Raw genomic sequence first — 24,851 nt, 5'->3', positions numbered from 1 at the left:
TCCAATTGCAATGCGACTACTTTTTTGGAGTATAACGGAGACATGACCAACTCCAATTAATTACCCCTCACTCTAGCCCCAATTGCAACTTGACTATTTTTTTTTCTTGGTATAGTGGAGATATGACTAACTCCAATTTATATGGCTAAATTGATGTTAGGTATATAAATAATTATGACCAACTCCAATTACAACTTGACTAATTCGTTTTTTTTTTTTTTTGGGTATAATAGATATATGGCTAGCACTTTGCTCGTGTTGTTAAATGTTAACTAATGATATCTATGCAGGCTGCATCAAATTGAGCAAATTGGTGATTCATTTGTACCCTGCCCAAAGAGCTTTACATAGATCCATGTGGATTCGGTATATGGTATACTAAGTAATACATATATAGGCCATATAGCTGAGCAGACCTTAATTGGAAATTTAGTGTAGTTTGTATAGCTTCTACAATAAAATTTTCTTGATTCTCATCAAAATAATAAATAAATAAAAATGTACAGGCCATATTACATGGTCCTCCATTGTTGAAAATATTTTTTAAATTTTAAAGCATGAAAAATGTCCTTAAAAATTGTGTACTCCTCCAACACCCTAACGTCAACCTTAAACCGTAGTAGAGGTGGAAAGAACATCCAAAAGCCAGTGACCAGCAAGAATCCAAGGGCCAATGGCCCAGATATCAGCCTCGGCAACCGGATTTTCTGGTAAAGAACCACTTTCTTCAAATAAATCTCAACCACTAAACACACCCCGTGGAAGAGGAAGAACCATGTGATCTCCCACGTGGGTTTCATGTGCGATACGTAGTAGAACATGAGCTCGTGCATGAGAGCCGACACAACAAAGGTACCCAATATGGCTGGGAGTGGGGCCCACTTATGACCAACGACATGTGTGGCAATGTTGAGAAAAGGTTCGTATACGGCTTGTCGTAAAATACTTGTGACCATGATGTTCCATCTCTTGCCCCAAAAGTCTTGCAATGAGGTAGAGAGGTATGGTGCATTGAACTGTGGCTCGAGCTCAAGTCTCAACATGGCTCGAGCTAGGGCTGCCACCAAGGCTAGTGTGATTTCAAGCCATAAGTATATGTGGAAACAATATAGACACAATATGGCCCATGGATGAAATTTGTCACTATAGTCATATAGTTGGATCAACATGGCTAAAAGTATGCTCTTTATTGTGATATTTAGAGGCCACTTGTGGCCCTTCCTAGGCCTTTTGAGAACTGGGTTTTCCTTAATTGGTCTATTTGGATGTGTTTTTTCGGGTGGGTTTTCTTTATTTAGGGCAACTGAATATGATTTTGGAGATGGGTTTGACTTATTTTGGGTGTTTTGGGATTTATCCAACGAGTCTAGAGGTGGGTTTTGTTGGATTTTGATGGGTAAACAAGCAAAGGCGATGAAGTGCCCAAGAGAGATTGATGGGTTGGAGGACAAAGGCCCTTTACCAAAAGCAAAGAGCAAAAGCTTGAAGTTGGCTAGCCATGCAATGAAGAAAGCAAAGGTGCCTCCTAGATGAATGGAGGAGAAGTTAAGAGGAAGGAGAAGAAATAGGCACACAATTGGGAGCACACCAAAGAGTCTTGGAATACCTCTGGGGACAAATTTGCCTATGTAATAGCAGTAGCATAGAGATATGAAGACTGAAAGCCATACGTTGATAAAATTATTCATCTCACACCCTCCAATAATTTTTTTTTCTTCTATAATTAATCTTTCCTGCTTATTCTTGATCTTTGCACTATTGGTGGTAAAGAGCTAAGGAAGAGAGGTATTATGTCCATAAGTTGGAGTCGTAAGGAAATAATATGCATAGAAATGTGAGAAGCACCAGTTTGAGAAGTTGAACCACGTTTCTCACTGGGTTGTTAGACTTTTGGACTCGTATACGTTTCTAGCCCTGTATGAATTTATGCATTTTATTCTTTGCGGGAAAAAAACAGTAGAGAAAGAATAAAGTTAGTAATAAAAGAGATAAACCTTCTTTTCTTTTTTCTAAATCTTCTTTTCCTCAGGCTAGTGGGTTCATGATTCATGAAACTTCATATTCTTGACGTAGATAATATGTAAGAGGAAATTTATCTCACAATGTTTGCATGATATCAAATGTTATACGCTATCTTTTTTTTTAGTATCGAAATTAGTAGGATAGTCAATAAAATGTGCATTCTCGTTCCAAATAAGCTACTTTACTAACTATGAAGGATGAGTGCAAATTTAAGATCCACCTACTATAGTTGTTTGGACTAGCTATTTAAAGTCTAATACCAAACGAAGGGGACAACACAGAGAAGTCCAATATTCAGAGAAATCAAAACCACACAAGTTTCTAAATGAATAAACAATTTTCTATGGGAAAATTTCATTTCCTACGGAAGAATTTCTTTCCCTAATTAAACCATCTTTCACCATATTTCCAATAATGTGAGACAATTATATCTTCTTTATTATTATTATTTTTTTATTGGCACTAGGTGTCTAGGACTTTGTCCTGACTAATCCAGTAATCCTGCGGGTGTACAAGCCCTCGGCAAGGAGTTTTCCGCAAGTGCACTTCGGGTAATTCAAGAGGCAATTAAATGCACGTATGGCTGCTCGAACCCAAGACGTCAGAGTTTTACTGCTCGACCTAGAGTTTGCCTAACCAATACGCCACACACCTTGGAGTTAAATGTGAGACAATTATATAATTTCAACATAATAATCATAGCAAGCCAATAACAAGAACAACTAGGGAAAAGCTTAAAATTCTGATCTATGCACACAGTATACTACGGCTTCATAATATGTTATTTGTAGTTTTGTACCACCAGGTAGTAGCTGAACAATCAAAGACATTTGGAAGAAATAATCACTAAACAACAGTGACCACTAACACTGATCTGTCAAAAATTCTAACACTAAAGTTTCGCCTTCAGAATTTCTTCAAGACAATGTGAGCATGGTTTTACAGTCAAAACTAGCAAAACGGATTGGTGCTTTTGCTGACCTTAGGAGATGAAACAGGGCCTCAATTTCTATAGGGCCGACTTTTCCTTCAATCAGGAAATCTTCCTCCATATGACAAATCAACCATATAAGAAGCTCAATAATTTCTCTCCTTTCTCCTATGATGTTTCATAATCTGTTTGAAAAATATTACACTATGATTACCTAAACTTGATAAACAACCAATCAACATTTAACAAGAGGACTTGAACTCCTATATTACTGATGCTGTTCATAAATCTGCATATACGTCTCCGAGAGTGCAACCATTTGAGGAAGTGTTTCTGAAACATGCAAATCCTGCATCTCATACCTGAAAATATTGAATGCCAAAAGTGTCAATTGCAATATCTGTTACATTAAAAGAAAAAAAGAAATTCAAAATTTCAGTTTTGTGCATATTGATGAAATATGGAATTACCATAATTCTTCTGACTTCCTCTGTACAAATACCCTGTAGTACCCTTCACCAGGTTTACCATCATGAACAATGTTGGCAATCAAATCATACTTTGAACGCAATTTCTGATTCTCCTTAGGTGTTGGCAAGGGAATGTAATCCTTCAACTCCAGGTTCTTCACGGGAAAGTTCACTGAGACAAAGTTACATCATTCAGCACAATGGGCATGAGTTGGCCCAGTTTTGGATAATATTATATATGTAGATACATCATACAACTACTAAATATAGGAATGAAATCTCACCTAATGTAGGATTTTTTTCCACAAAAAAGTTGTTCTTTGTAAATCGACGCATGTGGAGAATTAGATACTGTGGCAATCTGGTAACACGGTATCTCATCCTTGCTATACAAGGTCGGACAACCTCAGTGATAGTTTCACCATCAAACTTCTTCAGGATGTTGAAGAGTGGAACCTATAACAAAAGCATATGCAAAATTTAGTCTGAAAGAAATACTACTGAGAAAAATATATAAAAAACCACAAATTTTCTCTAGTACTATTATCTTTCAAAGACTTCCGCAGAGCACCTTTTTTCCAACATGCAATATAAATAAGGCCAATTTGATTTAGCTAGACGTATATACCAATGAGTTTGTATTGCAGTTGATACTGATGTCATGCAATGCAAATATAAATTGAGAATGGATATACAGCCTAAATTCCCAAACAGGAAGCCACTTCCAAATATCACCAAAATGTCCTCTTATTTTATTCTAAAAAAATACTCTCCAATTGGTTCTCAAAATATAAGACAGAAATAAATGGAAAATGCTTGAAATTTTTATAATCATTCTTAAGAGAAATGAAGCAATTCTTTAGCATAATTTTTTCCTTTCAAACTAAACAAGGCCATAAGAGAATTGGCCAATTTCACGCAACTTTAACATAGTACCAAAGTGGCATAGAATGTTGCAAATGTTAATCAAGAGAAAGGGGAAAATAAATAAATAACTTGCCAATTCTTAGCGCTAAACAGAACCAAAAATAACTTCTTAAATGAACTTAATAGAACTTGCCAATTCTACTATTTAAAAAGAAAAAGGAAAAATTCCAATTCAGAGTCACTTTAGAGTATTACCATTGGCTTTCTCTAACTTTTACACAGTAAAAAAATGGCTTTGAATACTGCAGCTGTAAATCCCAAGAAAGAACAACCAAATTTAACTCTCTCTCTCTCTCTCTCTCTCACACACACACACACACACACAGACGGCGTAACCATAGCACGGCTAGAGAAACAATATCCTCTTTGGAAATCAAAGGTTAGGCAAAGCTAAACAATAAGTTCCCATGGTAGTTAATTAGGTTTTTATGTTTTATTTGTCATTCTAGAGTCAAGGGTAATTTAGTAATTCCACAATTGTTAGGTATGAACAATAGTTATGGGCCATGGGTCTTCTTTTATTAATTTTTTTTTTTAAAGGTAATAAAAGTTTTATTGATAGCAAAAAAGCAATGTGTTTACAATTGCAATGGGTCTTCTTTTATTAATAAGTCTTATATAGTTAATGGGTTGTTATGTGTGGGCTTTGGTTCAATTCAATTAGGATTTGGTTCACTAGTCAAAGTAGAAGCCCAGCTCTAGTTCTACTAAGAGAGGTTAAGAGTAGGGTCTATGCAACTGTACTCAAATAAGTTAGAGTTGATCAACCTATCAAAAAAAAGTTAGAGTTGATCAATAAAATGTCAAGTGTTTTGAGAATTGAGGCACATTGGCCGTAGTATTCTTTTTCCTCCCTTTCTCATCTTTCTTTCTTCTTTTCTTTCTCACGGAACTATTTATGGTACGGTTCATGGCACTATTTTCTCACACATTGTTCACATGCTAGAAAATAATTCATGGCTTTTTCTTTCTTCTCTTTGTAACCATAAATCAAATCCTTTCTCTCTTGAACCCTAATATTACTTCTAAAAAGGTTCTAAACTCAAAATCCACAAATCCTCCTAAACCTTAACCCCATCACAACCACACATAGACAAGTTCGCCCACGCCCCTTCCCTAAGCATTACACTTTTCAAGGAATTATGAAGGCCTTAAAAGCATTTGTCAATTCCACATTTTTTTTTCCAAAAATAAGTTTTAGCCCCAAGGGGAAGGAGAAGAGGAAATTTGAATAGTAACCTCCACTTCATGAGGTGTGGTCCCTAACTAATTGTACTACGCGTTAGGGTTTTGCCAATTCCACAATTTTAAATAGCCTCTCTATCCCTCTCGAGTCTCTACCAATATTAAAATGTAAAATTTTTATTTTATTAGAAACTCTTTTTTTTTTGAAAGGGAGAGGGGGAGGTGTGGTTCGAATCACAAACACAGGACATTATAAAGAATTCCATTACCATTAGGCCATCACTTGAACCTCATATTAAAATGTAAACCCTTAGGGTTAGTTTGGTTGGAAATGTGGAAAAGTGGGAGAATAGAAAATGGTGGGAGGATAGAAAAGATTTTAATTTCTCTCATTTTTGTTTAGTTGGGAGTGGAAAAGTGAAATGATGGAAAAAGTGAATTTGTATAAATTTACTCATACACCCTTGTTAAAAAATGATGGCCAATTAAAACAAAAAAGTGACAAACAACCAAAAAAAAAAAAAAAAAAGCAATCATCCAATTTATTAAAAAATAAAAATCATGTCCCCAAAAAAAATCATGTCTAGTTAAAAAAACAAAACAACTATCACACCCAAAAGGGAAAAAAGAAAAAAATGGCAACGTCCAGGAAAGAAAAGGAAAAAAAAGAAGAGGCATCGTGCCCACCCTCAGCCTAGGAAATCGAAAAATGAAAAAAGAAAAGAAAAGAAAAAAAAATAGCAACATCTAGGAAAGAAAAGAAAAAAAAGAAAAGAAAGAGGCAATGTGCCTAGCACCAAAAAAAAAAAAAAAAAAAAAAAGAAGAAGAAGAAAGGAACTGGACATGGGCATTTTTGTCCATTAAGCAGCCCCATTTTCTCCCTTTAGCCTTCTCTCCATTTTGGAGAGAACTTTTTGGTGGATTCGAGAAGAAAACACCTGGGCCCCACTCAACCAAACACACTCAAAAGTTTTTCTTCCCATTTTCTCTCCAAAGTTTTCCATCCACCCTATTTCACCTCCAAACAAACACACCCTTAGTCAATTAAAATCAACCCTACAGGAAAATCTACTAAGGACAATAGAAAATACATCTCATTTATTATGCAACCAAACTCACTGAGAAATTAAAATACCTGGGGTATTATATTTTTCTCCATCACGTCTTTGAAGAGAGGAGGTGGTGGCAAATCCAGTCCAAGCATTAAGAATGGCATTCTGGAAGTTTCTGTCACAACAGCATCATGTTCAATTCCACCATCTGTGAGTTTTGAAGCAGCATGCTGGTCATCACTGTTTTCTTTCTTCTCCAAGAAAGCTTTGTTATGAATCTCTTTCACAACCTCCAATTCACCCTATAAAGTGTACAGATGTCTTTAGATAAGTGCAACTGGCTATCCAACTACTAGCAACAAAGTCAACAAGAACAATTATAGAGACAACCTGAAAGCAATCATAGATAATGCTTCTATTCTTCTTTGTTTTAAGATCAGCATGCAGTGTGTTAAGAAGCCATGATATGAATTCAACTGGATCAGACTGCGCACCAATCCGGAACCTTTTTTTACTGGCTTTCATAATTGCCTGTAGAAACTCATGTGGGCTTACCTGTAAACATTAAGAATTTTGATAAATATGAATTTCATGTTCAAGAACCATTAACTCAAGGTGACAATGACTGGGAACATACCTGTCCTTTAAAGTTCCTTGTATGCCAGATCTTTCTTGTGAGTTCTCCAAATCGATGAACAAGTGGAGATTTGCTGTGTTTATAATTTTCAGGGATAAGGAAAAAATTCCTTAAAGGAGTAACTCTCATCAAAGATTGTATTGTGACATTCACAAAATCTGTCTCTTTAATGTTGTTAAGCCCCACCTGAAATTTGCCAAAATCATGATTAACAACACTTCAAAAGGTCCCATTTAATATCATATAAAATCTCCAACAATAAAACAGAAATGTGGTAAGGCCAAGGATAAGTACCATTCCTGGAAGGTAATCAGAACCATCAAGTGCTCTAGACCACTGCTTGTTCTTGTCAAGTTGTTCCACTTGTTCCCTCGCAAACCTGCATGTATAGTAGCCAAAAATAATCAACAATTAAGTGCTTAAAAGTACATAATCCAATAAATTAAATTCTTAAATAAAACATAAAATACAATGTGAATGAAAGAGAGCATATTACTATCACAAATAGTACTGAGAAACTTAATGAAGCTGACCGTGGTGGTTCTCTTTCAAAGGAAAACTGTAATCCACAAGGATCAAAGCAAACATATCCAACTGACAGCCATCACATCCACATCCATAGGATGCATGTGGCTGTGCACACACACACACAGATATGCAAAGAGAGGGTATAACAGCATGAAATAGAGAAGGAAAAATATAGTGAAAGCACTTTGCAAAAATATAAGCACACCTGGGATTCAGAACATGTCGAATGTCATCTAATGAGGGGTCATCGATTTCATATCCGTCAGGAAGGCAATAAACCTGCTCAGTCTGAAGATTGATATAAACATGGTGGCCTGCTTCCAGACTGTGAGTATATGCATGAGACTTTCTCCCTCTTCCTTGATAATACTTCCCACATACCAGACAGGCATACACATTCAAATTTGACAGAGAGACAGAACAAAACTTCTCAAAATCAAAATCCAAAACCTGCAAAGCATAGAATAGCAACCACAAAACAATATTTAAAACCCCACCCCAAAAAAAAAAAATTATGTAACTTATCAACATGAGCATTTACATAGATACATGCCTGAAGCTAACAATGCATATACAAACAAGTTTTTCTCAGAATCAAAAATCCAAAACCTGTAAAACATTAACAAGTAACTCAAACCATTGACATTGTAGTAAATAAAAATGCCCATTTTGTCAAATTTATCTTAAGCATCAAAGACGAGTAGTATACCTGACGATTAACTGTATCAAGATAAGGACAGTCCCTCCGGCGCTCAACCTCACGGTTACGCCTTCCTTGACCATATCCTTGCTCAATTTGATCCTCCTCCTCCTCCTCCTCCTCCTCCTGCTCTTCTTCTCCATTGCCATTCTCCACTCCCTTCCTACCGCCATTTTGCTCAGCCCCCTGCCTCTCCTCTTCCTCCTCCTCATCATCATCGTCATAATTCGCTAATCCCGAAAGAGGATTTGCAATTGGAAGAGGCGGCGGCGATGGAGATGACTCCACCTCCTGCTCCTCCACCACTCTCTGCCTCTTTGCTTCCGAACCAAACCCTTCCTCCGACACCAAATCACCAGTTTTCCTCTTTGAACTCATTCCGTTACAGTTTAACTAATTATACACATAAATAAATAAATAAATAATCATCAACAAAACTCTTTCTAATAATAACAAATTCAGATTAAAAAATTTCAATTTTCAACTTTCATCAAAGTTATCCACAATATTAAGTACACTGATCCAAAAATGAATAAATAAATAACAATTTTTCTAGGTTTAAAAAGGAACTAGATTGTTTCCGAATGAGTGAGTGAGAAAGCTAAAGCGTTTATTCTAAGGTTTCTCAAAGGTGTAAAAATGCCACACAGAACCAAAAAAAAAAAAACAATTGAATGAAAAGATTAAAGAGTTAATTGCTTTAAATTCGTTGACGAACCTGAGACTCTGTGAGAGAGAGAGAGTGAGAAGAAGCTCCGGTTCGAGAGGTTTTCGAGTTGGAAGGCGCTAGATTGCTCTCTACACGACACGGGTCGGAGTTGTCCGATTACGCCATGAACTTGTTCTATCTTCATGGGCTTGGAGTTGTAGGGCCCAACGAGTTGTAAATGGTACGTACTTGGGCCTTCATATGTTTAGAATCACAATCTTTATTTTTATTTTTCCTTTTTACACACAAAACTATTTCCAACCGAGATGACTAGTTGTAATTAGGGATAGTAATTTAAACCCTGCAGTTGCGGGTACCTGCCTCACCTGTCCTTAATGGATGGGTTTTATTCGTCCAAGTCCCACGTAATAAATGGGACGGAAATGAGAATTAATATTTTCCCTCGCATCCTTCCTGTTTATATTTAAATAATTAAAAAAATATTTTTATAGGTTTTTTTTATATAAGACATGCATATGTTTTTTAATCCTTCTAACTTTAAATTTATGATTTTTAATTATATTTTATTATTGAATTAAAACTTTTATGTTTTAATATTTACGTTGTTTATTATTTTTAATTGTTGTATTTCTATGTTTGAATTGTTTTTGTATTTCTTATTACTTGAATTGTTGTACTGTTATGCTTTGAGAATGTCTTGTAATGTTAGAACTTGTTTTTTTTTTTTTATGATTTTTAATTTAATGCATTCAAAATAAAATTTTAATAAATTATATATAAAAAAAAAAAAAAATTGAGTGCGGCGAGATGGGTACCCGTGAGCACCTGCTAGAATGGGATGGGGGGAGGGGGGACCACCCCGAAGCAGAAGTGGGGCAAGGAATAGGAAACCCACCCCATACCTGCCATGTTGCCATTCCTAGTTGTAACTTGCATTCCTATTGTTTATGCCAAAAAAAAAAAAAAACATTTTGCTTAATTTGGTAAAGAATGATGTGTGAATATGACATGAATTTATACAGGTTAGGGTTGGGCCATTTTTGGAGAGAGAGAACCTCTGATATTAATGAATTAACAATAAATTAATATTAAATTCTTGTTCAATAACAATGACCATCAATCAATTAATTATAACTTCTTTCATGACCATATTTAACAAAAAGAGAGGAGTTACTAATAACAAATTTCATAATTTAAATCAAAATTCAAACTATATATATGCATAATAAGTATAAAAAATAAAAAATAAAATAAAAAAGAACAAAATCATATGATATCTATGGGGAGTGGAAGAGTCCCCATCCAGGCCTTAAGCCTAAGAGATAATTGGGCCATGGGGGACAAACTGGGCCTAGCATGTATACTTAAAGGAAGGCCTAAGGGGTGATGGGGTATGGAAGAAAGAAAACAGGACCGTCCCAAGTACCAAAAAGGAGGGGAGCAACATAGGAAAATAGTTCCCGTGGAAAAAGTAAGATGCTAACCTTACCCGAAGCAAGCTGCATGGATGATCCACGTATGGTTTCTAGAAGATGTCTGGAACCACAAGAAACTTCTTGAACACACAAGAAGATTAAAGACTTTCACCTCTGCATTCATGAGGGGGTTCTCACCTAACCTCTGCTGCATTAAATGCATGTGAGACAATTGAACAGTACAAACACCCCCGAAAAGTCAGAATTCTAGGATAAGGGAAAGGAGGAAACCGATAAAGTAAAGGAAAATATCCCTGAGAGTTTGGCTGGCAACAGGACAACTGTAGAGATAAGAACAAGAGATGTACCTATTAAAAGGTGGAGATAGGCAAACAAGAGAAAGAGTTGGAGAAGGAAAAAAATAGAAAAAAGAGGGGAGAGAAAGAAGAAAAGTTAGTTGCTTGAAAGAAAGAGAGAGTGTGTAACACCACGGGAACAAGAAAATTTCATGTTGTAATACTTTTAGCTTCATCTGAAATGTATGTAGCCAATGAAATCAATTGTTTGAGTTTCCCATTGTGGAGTGTTTCTTCCTTATTGCTCATTTATAATAGATTATGTCAGACATTTCAACTATAATCCGTGGACTTTACTGCGGGCTAGTTTTTTTCCCCCACAATTGGTGCCATCTATGGGAATCCTCTACTAGGCAGTAGGCTCAAGAGTTTATTTATTTTTATTTTTTTACCATGGCGAGTCGATCCCGAAGCGATCTCGCCTATCTATCTCTCCCAAGCATTTTGAAGTATCTGTTCATGTAGATTGACATTTGTGATCTGGAAGTTCACAAAGAGACTCAAAAACAACCCAACCCACATCCGCAAAAGGAGAGATCTGCTATGAATACAGGAGGCCCTTCCTACTCTAATAGGGATAGGGAAGTAGAAAAGTTGAGGGAGCAAGTGGAGATGTTGTGGCGGGAAGTTAAGAGAAATGAAGAGCTCTTACGAAGGAAGGACGAAGAACTTCTTCATCAAAGAGAACCGAGTCCTGTGCCAAGTCACTCCCAAGGTGATGAGTGCAACAGGGGAGATAGGTCTAGGAGGAGGGACAGAAAACCTCCTCCCTATGGGAAAAGGAAGCAATCTCCCTACAGGGAAAGGACAGTCTCTCCCCCTCACAAAAGGAATAGAAGGGAAGAACAGAATAGGGAAAAGTCTAAAGGGCTAATCTCTCAGCGTTCAATATTTCCCGGTCCTCAAGATCCTATTACGCCTCAAGCCTCTAGATGTGCCTTTGGAGTTAGCTTGGGCAAGTTTTTGGGGTATTTAGTTACTCACCAAGGGATTGAAGTTAACTCGGACCAGATAGTAGTGCTACAAAATCTAAAGCCCTCAAGGAATCCTAAAGAGGTCCAACGACTTATCGAAATGACTGCAACTCTCAACCGGTTTATTTCACGATCCGCGAATAAATGCTGACCTTTCTTCCAATTATTGAAGAAGTTGAAGGACTTTCAGTGGACGAACGAGTGTCAACAAGCGTTTGATGAGCTTAAAATATATTTATTCCAGGCACCAATCTTGTCAAGACTAGTGCCTGAAGAGATGCTGTATATATACTTAGCTGTGACAGATCATGCAGTAAGTGCGGTTTTGCTAAGTTTAGATTAGGGAGTTCAAAAGCAAATCTTTGATGTTAGTAAAACTCTCGTGGAAGCTAAAACACATTACCTCCCTTTGGAAAAAGTGGCACTCGCAATAATCCATGTTGCTTGGAAATTGCCTCATTAATTTCAAGCCCACATAGTAGTCATCTTGATCCTTTGCAAGAATTGCTTAGAAGATCGGATTTCACGGGGAGGATAGCTAAATGGGGAGCCTTTGATATTTAGTATAAGCCCCGAACTTCCATTAAAGGTCTGGTCTTGGAAAACTTTGTTACGGAATTCACCCCTAGACATCCCGGAATCTTGCAAGTGAAAGGAGGAGAATCATGGGAACCTCGAGAAAACACGTAGTAGATATTTGTAGATGGAGAATCGAACTACCAAGGAGTAGGAATTGGTATCATCTTGATCTCTCCAAAAGGAATTATATTGGAGAAATCATTCAGACTGGGATTCCTAGCATCAAATAATGAGGCAGAGTATGAAGCTCTTCTTGCGGGGCTTTGTATGTCTAAGCAAGTGGGAGCATAAAGGATATGGATGCACTGTGACTCTCAGCTAGTTGTAAGTCAGGCTAATGGTGAGTTTGAAGCCAAGGATCAAAAGATGGTAAGCTACTTAAAAGAGGTTGGAATCCTCAAGCATCAATTTAAGGAAGTGGAGATTTCACAAATCTCTAAGGGAAGTAATAGCCACGCCGACTCTCTAGCTACACTAACTTCATCCATGGCTGATTCGCTCTTGAGGATCGTTTCAGTTGAGCTTTTGCCTTTCTCTAGTGTTTCCTACTCCGATATAGCCTTAATCTTAAGTATTCACCCATCCGCTAGTTGGATGGATCCTCTCATAACTTACCTTCGAAGTGGAATTCCACCTGAGGATAAGAAGGAGGCTGATCAGATTAGACATAGGTCTCCCTGGTATTGACTATCTAAAGAAGGGAAGTTATACAAAAGGTCATACTTGGGACCCTACCTACTATGCGTGCATCTTGAGGCAGTCAAGGAGCTTCTAGAAGAGTTGCATGAAGGAATATGCGGAAGTCATACAGGAGGAAGATCGATAGCTCACAGGGCCCTTACCCAGGGGTATTGGTGGCCGAACATGCAGAAGCAAGCACAGGAATTCTCCAATAAGTGTGTTCAATGCCAAAGGTTCACTCCTAGTATCCATCAACCCGGGGATCTACTCAACCTAATATCCAACCTGTGACCATTTGCCTAGTAAGGGCTAGACATAGTAGGGCCTTTCCCTAGGGCGACCAGTGATAGAAGATAGCTTTTGGTAAGAATAGACTATTTTACTAAGTAGGTTGAAGTTGAGCCCTAAGCTAATATATGAGACATTGATGTTAAGAGGTTCGTGTGGAAAAATATTGTGACATGGTTTGGCGTACCAAAAGCTCTCATATCAGACAATGGAATGCAATTTGATAGCAAGGCTTTTTGGTGATATTGCTTGAAGCTAGATATTGTCAACAGATATTCTACCCCATTTTACCCTCAAGGCAATGGTCAAACTGAAGTGACTAACAAATCCATTGTGAACAGCTTAAAGAAAAGACTTGATGACTCAAAGGGAAGATGGACAAAAGAGCTTTCAAGTGTGCTATGGGCATATTGAACCACTCCGCAACTCAACAAGTGAAACTCCTTTCTCAATAATGTACGGGGCAGAAGCCGTGATACTTATAGAAGCTGGACTACCCACTTCTCAGACTAATGTATTTGAGGTAGAAAAGAATGATCAACTATTGTGTAAACATTTGGATCTCGTAGAAGAAAACCGAGATGTTGCCTTAGTAAAGTTAGCTAATTACCAATAAAAGATCAGCCGAGGATATAACAAAGGCATCAAAAACAGGGAGTTCATACCAAGAGATTTGGTGCTGAGAAAATTTTTGGGAAATACTCGAAACTCTGTTATGGGAAAGCTAGGTCCAACTTAGGAAGGACCTTACAGGGTCACTTCCATTGTTAGGGTTGGGGCCCATCGACTAAAAGACCTAGATGAAAGACCTGCAGCAAGGCCGTGGAATGTGTTTAATTTGAAGAAGTACTACTCTTGATTGATATATAAGAAAATATACCTTACTCATATTTCTATTTCATCTCAATTCAGTGAACAACAACAAATTCTATGAGAGCCCGACTTGGAACACTAAAATTAAAAGAAGGAAATAAACCCCGTGGTAATAGACCCTATCTTTGCCTCGAGTAGGTTTTAAGCTGAGTTTTATGCCTTAGCTTGACTTCAAAGTTACTAACAGAAAACAAAATTAAAACTTCACAAATAGGAAATAAACCCCGTGGTACGAGACCTTGTCTTTGCCTCGGTTAGGTTTTAAGCTGAGTTTTTTGCCCTAGCCTGACTTTAAAGTCACTAATAGAAAACAAAATTAAAACTTCACGAATAGGAAATAAACCCCGTGGTACTAGAACCTGTCTTTGCCTTGAGTAGGTTTTAAACTGAGTTTTCTACCTTAGCCTGACTTCAAAGTCACTAACAGAAAACAAAATCAAAACTTCATGAATAGGAAATAAACCCCGTGGTACTAGAACCTGTCTTTGCCTCAGGTAGGTTTTAAGTTGAGTTTTCTGCCTTAGCCTGACTTCAAAGTCACTAATAGAAAACAAAATTAAAACTTCACCAAAAGGAAATAAACCTCATGGTACTAGACCCTGTCTTTGCCTCGAGTAGGTTTTAAGCTGAATTTTTTGCCTTAGCCTAACTTCAGAGTCACCAACAGAAAACAAAATTAAAACTTCACAAATAGGAAATAAACTTCGTGGTACTAGACCTTGTCTTTGCCTCGGGTAGGTTTTATGCTGAGTTTTCTGCCTTAGCCTGACTTCAAAGTCACTAACAAAAAACAAAATTAAAACTTCACAAAAAGGAAATAAACCTCGTGGTACTAGACCCTGTCTTTGCCTCGAGTAGGTTTTAAACTGAGTTTTTTGCCTTAGCCAAACTTCAGAGTCGCTAACAAAAACAAAATTAAGACTTCATACAAAGAAAGAAACAAGCCCCACAGCACTGGACCCTGTCTTTACCACAAATGATTTTTAAAAGTTTCTGTTAATATCCCAGGTAAGTGATTAACTTAACTTGTTTAGTTTGATCTAAGAGTCAACTAGCAAATTATATATCTATATCTCGAAGAAATAATGATGTTTCTCCCATGGAAAAAAACCATGAAAGATAATTATCAAATGTCCAATTAACTTAGGAAATATAAATATGAAGCATAGATGGATATAAAAACCTAGAAATATTTTTAAGCATAAGAGTTTAAAGTACTTAAGGAAATTAAATACAAAACAAAAGCCCCCAAAACCAAGCAAACTATAGAAATGTTTTTAAAGCAACGTAAAATAGAAGAAAATTAAGCATGGGGTGGCTCTTTGGTGGTAGATACTGCAGCGGAGTTGGTCACCTCTCCCTTTAACACAACAACAGGACCGGTTCCTCCAACCTCACGGACAAGGGATTCATCATTGATGATGGCCTGAATCTCAAGATTCGGAATAATGACTAGCTCCTGGGGAATGGGAATGTTACTCTCCAGCCTCAAGGGAGATGAAGCCTCCACCTGCAGTTTATCTAAAGCTGTGACCCATCCTTTAGAGAAGTAGACTTGCAAGTTCTGTTGCACCTTAGGCTTCACGATGGCAATGCAATCATACTGGCCTTGGTAATAAGCCTCTTGAATTTTGGTGTCGTCTTTAGTGCAGCATCCTTCTTCGTAAGAGTGTTCTTCACTTCCTGCAACTCTTTCTCCAAGGCCTCCTTCCTCTCAGTAATGGCCTTAGTGTTCTCCTCGGCCTCGAATCGAAGCTTTTCGAATTTAGAGACCTTGCTCATAACATCTGAGATCTTTTTTAGAAGGTCCTCGTTGTCACTCTTAGCTCTTCGGTTTTGGCCTTAGTAGCTAAAAACCTCTGTTCAATCACCACAAAACATTGGTATCCTTACCAAAGAATATGCAAAAAGAAAGTGATCAAGCATAAAAAATAAAAATAAAAAAAGAAAAAAAGAAGGAAATGTAAAGAGATGATCTATTACCATGATGGCCTAACTCTTCATGTTGAGTAGCAAGGATTCATCATCTCATTTTGCCCAATGCTTCATGTCTTCGGGAAGGAGGAGAGCCTTGCCTACACATTCAGTAACCTTACCTCCGCAGCTTTCCCTCCAAGGCCTAACCCTGTCCGTTGCAGAAAGCACCTCCTCATCCACGATAAAAGCCTTGATGTAGGCTGGGGCACCCATAGCATCAACGTGGGTGTCGCCCAGGTCGGGAGGGAAATTTTCAAAGTCAGGGGCTGTTAAGAGTTGATCGGAGCTTGACCCCTTAGGACGCTTTTTCCCAGCCCTTGTTTCATGGGTGGGAGTAAAAGTTACCGCAGTGACTAGAGGAACAAGCGGAGTAGCAGAAGTGGTAGCTTGGGTAGGAGGAGCCTGACCTTAGGGTACAATAAGAGTAGCTAGGAGTTGGCTAAGAGTCACTCTTCATCTTTGAAATGACATCTTGGCGGGAGTTTCTTCTTGTGGGATGACGGTTTGAATTATAGGTTCTTCTTCGATTGGTAAGGGGCTGCGGGAAGGAGCGTTACTCGTCTTCTTTTTTCTTTGGAACAACAATAGTAGCTCCTAAGTTAGCTAGGGAAAAAGGAGGAGGAGAACTACTTCTGTATCTCCCTTCTTCTCTTTGAGCATGTTCAGAGGGAGATAAAATATACCCCTTGCACGGAACGTCAATAAAGGGGAGTAATGGATGATTTTGGGTGATGGCCTTTCTTACGGCTTGAAAACTCTGATACACAGGAGAATAGTTGAGGATGAGATATGCTGCCCGGAGTTGACCGCCAGGGTGAGGATAGACCGGGGACTGCAATAGTTTATTCAGGTTGGTAGAATTAATTAGCTGCCTTGTCTTTTTGAAAGCGTGCATCCTCTGTATAATAATAAAAAAAGTAATTAAATAGAGTGTATGTGATAGCTCGAGAATTAAAAACAATACATCTACAATAATAAATTGATAAAGAGGTTCCTATCAGATCTACACACCTGCTTTACCCGCACTTGTGGGGCAGTGGATTCTGCTGGGTACCAATTCCCTGAGATGATAAGGTAATCTCCTTCTATCTCTTTGTCAGAATCCAGAAGGCTTGAGATAAGCCTCACCTCCCTGTGCTGTATTTTAAAGTAAAACCCAGAGGTTTTACTGTCTTGGAAACTATAGATATAGTTAATATCATGCTCAGTAAGCTTTAAGGCGAGCCTTTTATTAAGAGTATATACACTACTAACTACTCTAAATACATTAGGGGTACACTGATTAGGGCAAACTTTAAAATGCCGTAGAAAATTGGTAAGAAAATCACTCATAGGGATCCTAACTCCCCCTTCTACAATGGCCACCAGTGGATTTACTACTGTGCCCTCCCTTCTTGAGAGTATTACCTCAGATTTTGGGCAATACCTCACCTCTACATCATCAGGGATGTTGTACCTTCTCCTAAACTCTATTAATCTTTCAGGGGGTATCAACCATAGATTTAAACTTTCCCATTGTCAACAAAATTCTATGATAAAAAAAAAATTAAAAAATTAAAAAAAAAGTGAAGAAGAAACAAAATAAGAAAAAAAGATGAAAAGATGAAACTAATCTTGAGGGAGAAAAGGAGACGAACTTACTACAATAAGAAAAAGCAGAAAAAAGAAGGCACTAATGGTCACCTGAAGGTTGTTGGAGAAGGAGGCAGTGAAGGAAAATATTTTTTTCTTTTGAAGTTCTAGTAAGAGATTAATGAGAAAGGAACCTAGGAGTAGGTTTGGGATCCTCCTTATATAGAGAAAAATGAGGGATAGGAAGGGATAGATGAGACCCTTCCTTTCTCGCTCATTTTCTGTTTTCTAAGAAGCCCATATGATCGTCCATCTTGTCACATGCATTGATAATCGTGGGGCGGGGAGCCTAGGTGTGTCCGTGACATTTATTGTCTAACACCGCCACTGTTCAAAAATGCCAGTTAATGATTGCTCCATTTTTCTCAAACCACGATCCCTAATTCAACGGTAATGACTTGAAGATCGTGGGGGGCTATTGTGGGGAGTGGAAGAGTCCCTATCCAGCCTTTAAGTCCAAGAGATAATTGGGCCACGAGGGATGAATTGGGCCTAGCATGTATACTTGAAAGAAGGCCTAAGGGGTGATGGGATATGGAAGAGAGGAAACAGGATTATCTCGAGTACCTAAAAAGGGGGGGGGGGGAGCAACGTGGGAGAATAGTTCTCGTGGAAAAGGTAAGAAGCTAACCTTACCCGAAGCAAGTTACACGGATGATCCACGTATGGTTTCCAAAAGATGTTTGGAATCACGGGAAACTTCCAGAACACACAAGAAGATTGAAGACTTTCACCTCCACATTAATGAGGGGGTTCTCACCTAACCTTTGCCGCATTAAATGCATGTGAGACAACCTAAACAGTACAAACACCCCTCAAAAGTTAGAATTCCAAGATAAGGGAAGGGTGGAAATTGATAAAGTAAAGGAAGATGTCCCTAAGAGTTTTGCTAGTAATAGGACAACTATAGAGATAAGAACAAGAGATGTACCTATAAAAAGGTGGAGGTAGGCAAACAAGAGGGATAGCTAGAGAAAGGAAAAAATAGAAAAAAAAAAGGGGGAGAGAAAGAAGAAAAGTTAGCTATCTGAAAGAAAGAGAGAGTGTGTAACACCACAAGAACAAGAAAATTTCTTATTGTAATACTTTAGCTCCATCTAAAATGTATGTAGTTAATGAAATCAACTATTTGAGTTTCCCATTGTGGAGTGTTTATTCCCTATTGCTCAATTACAAATAGATTATGTCAGACATTTCAACTTTAATCCATGGACTTCACTGCGGGCTAGTTTTTGTCCCCCACAACATCATATACCATGTAATAAAAGTTGGGTTTAGAAACTGTCGTTATGCCAAGTGGCTTCATCAAATTACAAAAATTTTGTTAGATTTCTTTTTTTTTTTAAATGAACAAATATTTTTTTTTTTATCCTTATCTTCTTCTCCTATAATTTCTAAGTTGATTAAATTTTAATTTGATTATAATTCAAATTCTTCATCTAATCCTTTTATTATTAATTTATTTTAAATTTTGGTTTCACGTGACTTCACCAAATTGCAAAAATTTTGTTAGATTTTTTAAATAAATAAATATATATATATATATATATATATGTATAGTCCTTTTCTTCTTCTCCTACAATTTCTAATTTGATAAAAATTTTAATATGATTACAATTCAAATTATTCATCTAATCCTTTTTTGTGGATAAAATCTAATCCTTTTATTATTAATTTGTCTATAATTTCTAAGTTACTAAAAATTTTAATATTACAATTCAAATTCTTTATCTAATTCTTTTATTATTAATTTATTTTAAATTTTGGTTTCACATTGATTGTTCATATAAAAGTTAAATTATAAATAAAAAAAATTAAAAAAAAAAACACACACACACACACACAATCATAGTACATATATACAGCTGCTAATAGTCTAATATCTACGTTTAGTTTCTTATAAAAAATGTTTAATTAAAAAAAAAAAACAATTTCATGGATAGACAAAATTATAATTATTCTTATTGACTTTTCTCTATACATCTTTATCAATATTTTAGATAAGAGAGATACTATGTCCACAACATATCTACAACATTTTCACAATAAATTATAAGTGGTTAGTTGTTATTGGTTCAAATTTGAACCTAACACTAAAATTACATTTTTGCCCCAATAATAACAATCAGTAACAACCTACTACTTAAGATTTGTTGTAAAAATGTTGTGAAAATGTTGTGGACATATAATTTCTCTTTAGGTGTAAGGACGTGATTTGTAACGAACCGTAACAGTGTTGGGTTTGCACGTAAAAAAGCCCAAACAATATCATTTGTAGAGCGTGGGTTTGAAAGGTGGGTTTTTCGTGGTGTTCATACGTGATCAAGTCACTAAACGGTGGGTTTTTCGTAGTGTTCATACGTGATCAAGTCATTTTCGCCCTAGGAGTCTTTCTCCTGGAGGCGGGCTGGGAAACTCTGGTTTTTGGCCATTTTTCCTAGCCCCATTTCTGGATTGCTTACTTTTCCTTTTATACTAGCCTGTGTTCCTTATCCTTCGTCCACGTGTAGGATCGGCATTCTAAGACTGATACTTGTCCCATCAGCCCATACCTAGAGTGGTTGGGGGTGGTTGTAAAAGCTGGAGAGTATGGCTCTGTCAGGTGCAGAGTATTGAATGGCAGTAAGAGCAGCTTTCCCTGGTCGTTATACTTTCCAGTGTACCTTTTTCTATTAACACAGATATTTTTAGATTTTTTCCCAAGCTGTTTTCTATACCATTTTTGCCCTCCCTTCCTGTGAGATCTCGGACATGCCGAGGACTGAATCGTCCTCGGCTGTGTCCCAAGGCTATTCTGTACTTATATTACCGATCCTGAGCTATAACCCTTCTCGGATCGGGCCTTTAGACCTTAATAACTAAATGGGCCAGGGCCACAAACTATTGGGCCCCACAATAACCCCTCAAAATCCTGCTGTCCGACCTCTCGGTTGAGAGAGGAGGATTTTGGTAACGCCAAGCCTTCATCATGGCTCGTTTAACTCTGTCTTTCATTAATGCTGGTGTCTCTTCATCTACCCAGGAAACATACCGGACTACGAGACATTCCTATGAATTCATTCACAATGCGTCCCCGCCATTTGATTATCCGAAACGCGCCTTTAATGACTTCCATTTAGAGACTATTTAAATTCGACGGTTTGTTGACGATGTGGAGAAGTGGAACGGGTACATTCTCGTTTACAGATTTTCTTGGAAATCTGTACAGATTAAATACCTTCCGTTCTACCCTTCATATAAGAAGGAAGGCAAGAGGTTATTTCTCTTGTACAGAGACCCTTTTAATCCTTTTGAAATTTGAAACCCTTAGCTTCCTCCAGAGTTTACTTTATCTGCTAGTTGCTTCTTAACTTGTGATACATTCGAGATAGGGGTAAGTAATGAAAGAACCATACCCTTCCCAGAAATACCATGTTCTTGTGAAGCTCAAAATGGCTCGGTCAGGGCAGGGATGGCAGAGACTCAAGATCCTTCTTACCCTCCTTTCAGCCAAAATCCAAAGCAGAGGCTCGTCGCGTCAAACTTTTGGCGCGACTGAGCTGGGATCACCCATTATCAGTACCAACCGCTCTCTTACGAGCATAACTAACATGGCACCAGCGTGTTAGGAGTCAGGACTGACGCAGGGACAAAGTATCCCGGCTTCTTCCTCTCTTCTTTCACTGGTGCCTCATTTTGCATCTCTTTCTTCTTCTTTCCACCGTCAGATCCATCCTGGCATTTTTTCTTCTTCCTCTTCTTCTCCTCCTCCTTTCTCTTCTTCTCCTCCTTCTTTCTCTTTATCTCCTCCTTCTTCTTCTGAAGAAGGTCCTCCTCTCAATATGAGCGCTACTGAGGCAGAGTTTGGAAGGACTTCGGAGATGAGTTTAAAAAGACATCTGACTGTTTATTTGTCATATTGCTGTTGTTTTTGTTTTTGTTTTTGTAATCCACCTTCTGTATAGGCTTGTTTAAGCCCTTCTTTGTACGTTGTAATACCTCTTTATATTAATAAAAGTCGTTATTACTTTATTTCACATGTTCTATCTCTTTATTTCTGAAATGGTTACGCCGTGAATAGACATACTATTTTGTGAGTTCTTTTTATTTTTACACTTTGACCAACGTCTAGGACCGAAATCTCAGTTAATAAAAAGATCTTACTCTGTGTTTATTGAAATTATCCGACTTAATAATATTGAATCGAACAAATGATACTTAGGGCTGAAACCCATATTAAGAAGAAAAAGACAGGATATTATGATGAGCTTATTGGGGCGGCCTGGCACAATACCGCCGACCTGAGAGCACAATACTTAGGGCCGAAATCCCTTATCAAGGAAAAAGGCATTATTATGAACTTGCGAGTGCTGTTCGGCACAATAATACCGACTTGAACAAATGATACTTAGGGTCAAAACTCTTACTAAGGAAAAGATATTATCATGAATTTAATAGAGTTGTCTGGCACAATAATGCCGACCTAAGAAAACAACACTTACCCCGAAATAGCCGAGGTGACAACTGAATGCTCGGTACGGTGTAGGAGGTAATCATCCGAAGACATATAACCCAAAAGTGAACAGCCCCTCCAAGTTGCTGAGTAATAGGGTGTTTCACCATCTTTCTAACAACTTTCATAGCCTTAACCTTTTTCTGGTATTTGAGCCGAGGATTGAGCAATTTAAAATTTTTATTAAGTAGCCGACCTTTCCATAGGTTTGAGTCCGAGGACCATGCAATGCCTTGGTTCTGTCCAAAACTTGATTTTGATAAGTAGTTGGTTTCCCCATAGGTTTGAGTTCGAGGACCATGCAATGCCTTGGTTCTGTCCAAAACTCAGTTTTTCTTCCAAGTAGTTGGTTTCCCTATAGGTTTGAGTCCGAGGACCATACAATACCTTGGTTCTATCCAAAACTCAGTTTTTCTTCCAAGTAGTTGGTTTCCCCATAGGTTTGAGTCCGAGGACCATACAATACCTTGGTTCTGTCCAAAACTCAGTTTTTCTTCCAAGTAGTTGGTTTCCCCATAGGTTTGAGTCCGAGGACCATACAATACCTTGGTTTTGTCCAAAACTCGGTTTTTCTTCCAAGTAGCTGGTTTCCCCATAGGTTTGAGTCCGAGGACCATACAATACCTTGGTTCTATCCAAAACTCAGTTTTTCTTCCAAGTAGTTGGTTTCCCCATAGGTTTGAGTCTGAGGACCATACAATACCTTGGTTCTATCCAAAACTCAGTTTTTCTTCCAAGTAGTTGGTTTCCCCATAGGTTTGAGTCTGAGGACCATACAATACCTTGGTTCTATCCAAAACTCAGTTTTTCTTCCAAGTAGTTGGTTTTCCCATAGGTTTGAGTCCGAGGACTATACAATACCTTGGTTCTGTCCAAAACTTGATAGATATTGATAAGTAGTTGGTTTCTCCATAGGCTTGAGTCCGAGGACCATGCAATGCCTTGGTTCTATCCAAAACTCGGTTTTTCTTCCAAGTAGTTGGTTTCTCTAAAGGTTTGAGTCCGAGGACCATACAATACCTTGGTTCTGTCCAAAACTCAGTTTTAAGTCCCCATAGGTTTGAGGACCATACAATACCTTGGTTCTATCCAAAACTCAGTTTTTCTTCCAAGTAGTTGGTTTCCCCATAGGTTTGAGTCCGAGAACCATACAATACCTTGGTTCTGTCCAAAACTCAGTTTTTGGCATGGGGCCTTGGCTTTAGGGGAATTAGCTCCTCGGCCAAGCCCCTAGGACCATCCATGCGATTGACGTTACAAAGCGTAGCCCCTAGTCAAGAATCATAGCCCCTAGTGGAACTTTACACTAGAGCTCTATAACCAGCTGTTAGAAATGACAAGAGAACTCTCTCGATCTACCGCCTATGCCAGCACACAAGCCTTCCCCACAGACGGCGCCAATTGTAAGGATGCGATTTGTAACGAACCGTAACAGTGTTGGGTTCGCACGTAAAAAGGCCCAAACAATATCATTTGTAGAGCGTGGGTTTGAAAGGCTAGGCCTTGGTCACTAAACGGTGGGTTTTTCGTGGTGTTCATACATGATCAAGTCATTTTCGCCCTAGGAGTCTTTCTCCTGGAGGCGGGCTGGGAGGCTCTGGTTTTTGGCCATTTTTCCCAGCCCCCTTTCTGGATTGCTTACTTTTCCTTTTATACTAGCCTGTGTTCCTTATCCTTCGTCCATGTGTAAGATCGGCATTCCAAGACTGATACTTGTCCCATCAGCCCATACCAGAGTGGTTGGGGGTGGTTGTAAAAGCTGGAGAGTATGGCTCTGTCAGGTGCAGAGTATTGAATGGCAGTAAGGGCAGCTTTCCTTGGTCGTTATACTTTCCAGCGTACCCTTTTCTATTAACACAGATATTTTTAGATTTTTTCCCAAGCTGTTTTCTATACCATTTTTGCCCTCCCTTCCTGTGAGATCTCGGACATGCCGAGGACTGAATCGTCCTCGGCTGTGTCCCAAGGTTATTCTGTACTTGTATTACCGATCTTGGGCTATAACCCTTCTCGGCTCGGGCCTTTAAACCTTAATGACTAAATGGGCCAGGGCCACAAACTATTGGGCCCCACATTAGGTAAATACAAAAACTTAGTTGTTGTTATCTTTTTTTTTTCTTCACTCCTTTTGCTAACATTGCACATATATTAGACTTCATTCTCTCAATTTCTTCTCCGTAACTTTATTTTAATAGGAACTTCTCTATAACTTTGAGTTTATGTGTTGATTTATATTTCTTTCTTTTTGATACTTCATTTAAGTTACTATTTTGATTTATATTTCTTTCTTTTCAATACTTCACTTAAGTTACTTTTTATTTGGTCTTTATCATATCTGGTTTGTTTGATCTTCTTGGGTAATTAAGCAAACTTAATCTTTCAATCTCTTTTTTCTTTATGTGAAAAACTGCATAGCTTTAATATATATACACACACACACACACACATTATTAATAAGAGG

At 37.9% G+C, this 24,851-nt stretch overlaps 2 protein-coding genes across 3 annotated transcripts; both read right to left on the bottom strand.

The window, feature by feature from the left end:
- Window positions 1-301: 301 nt before the first annotated feature.
- Window positions 302-2,008, bottom strand: LOC115992444 (acyl-CoA--sterol O-acyltransferase 1-like). The gene has a single exon (XM_031116640.1). The coding sequence runs from the start codon at window positions 1,686-1,688 to the stop codon at window positions 513-515; it is 1,176 nt and encodes a 391-aa protein (XP_030972500.1). The 5' UTR covers window positions 1,689-2,008; the 3' UTR covers window positions 302-512.
- Window positions 2,009-2,737: 729 nt separating this feature from the next.
- Window positions 2,738-9,302, bottom strand: LOC115991992 (U4/U6.U5 tri-snRNP-associated protein 2-like). Of its 2 annotated transcripts, none has more exons than XM_031116015.1 (10): window positions 9,172-9,302; window positions 8,463-8,846; window positions 7,959-8,203; window positions 7,520-7,604; window positions 7,226-7,411; window positions 6,979-7,143; window positions 6,672-6,890; window positions 3,708-3,879; window positions 3,424-3,595; window positions 2,738-3,315 (listed from the first exon to the last, which is right to left on the bottom strand). In XM_031116015.1, the coding sequence occupies exons 2-10, from the start codon at window positions 8,829-8,831 to the stop codon at window positions 3,222-3,224; spliced, it is 1,707 nt and encodes a 568-aa protein (XP_030971875.1). In that variant the 5' UTR covers window positions 8,832-8,846; window positions 9,172-9,302; the 3' UTR covers window positions 2,738-3,221. The 2 variants fall into 2 exon arrangements, with proteins under 2 accessions (XP_030971875.1, XP_030971876.1); XM_031116016.1 differs by having other exon boundaries at window positions 8,463-8,832.
- Between the last annotated feature and the right edge of the window lie 15,549 nt (window positions 9,303-24,851).

This window comes from Quercus lobata, chromosome 5, assembly GCF_001633185.2.
Source record: "Quercus lobata isolate SW786 chromosome 5, ValleyOak3.0 Primary Assembly, whole genome shotgun sequence".
Classification (NCBI taxonomy): domain Eukaryota; kingdom Viridiplantae; phylum Streptophyta; class Magnoliopsida; order Fagales; family Fagaceae; genus Quercus; species Quercus lobata.
Note: the sequence above shows the minus strand (reverse complement) of the source record. Positions and strands in the feature narration are given on the sequence as shown.

Bases quoted from the DNA above. Each gene is read 5' to 3' on its own strand.
- LOC115992444 (XM_031116640.1), bottom strand. From the start codon at position 1,688: ATGAATAATTTTATCAACGTATGGCTTTCAGTCTTCATATCTCTATGC.
- LOC115991992 (XM_031116015.1), bottom strand. From the start codon at position 8,831: ATGAGTTCAAAGAGGAAAACTGGTGATTTGGTGTCGGAGGAAGGGTTT. The intron at 7,605-7,958 runs GTGTGCTTATAT...CTATACATGCAG, and splicing joins CGACATGTTCTGAATCCCAG to GTTTGCGAGGGAACAAGTGG. The intron at 7,144-7,225 runs GTATGTTCCCAG...TAATGTTTACAG, and splicing joins CAAGGAACTTTAAAGGACAG to GTAAGCCCACATGAGTTTCT.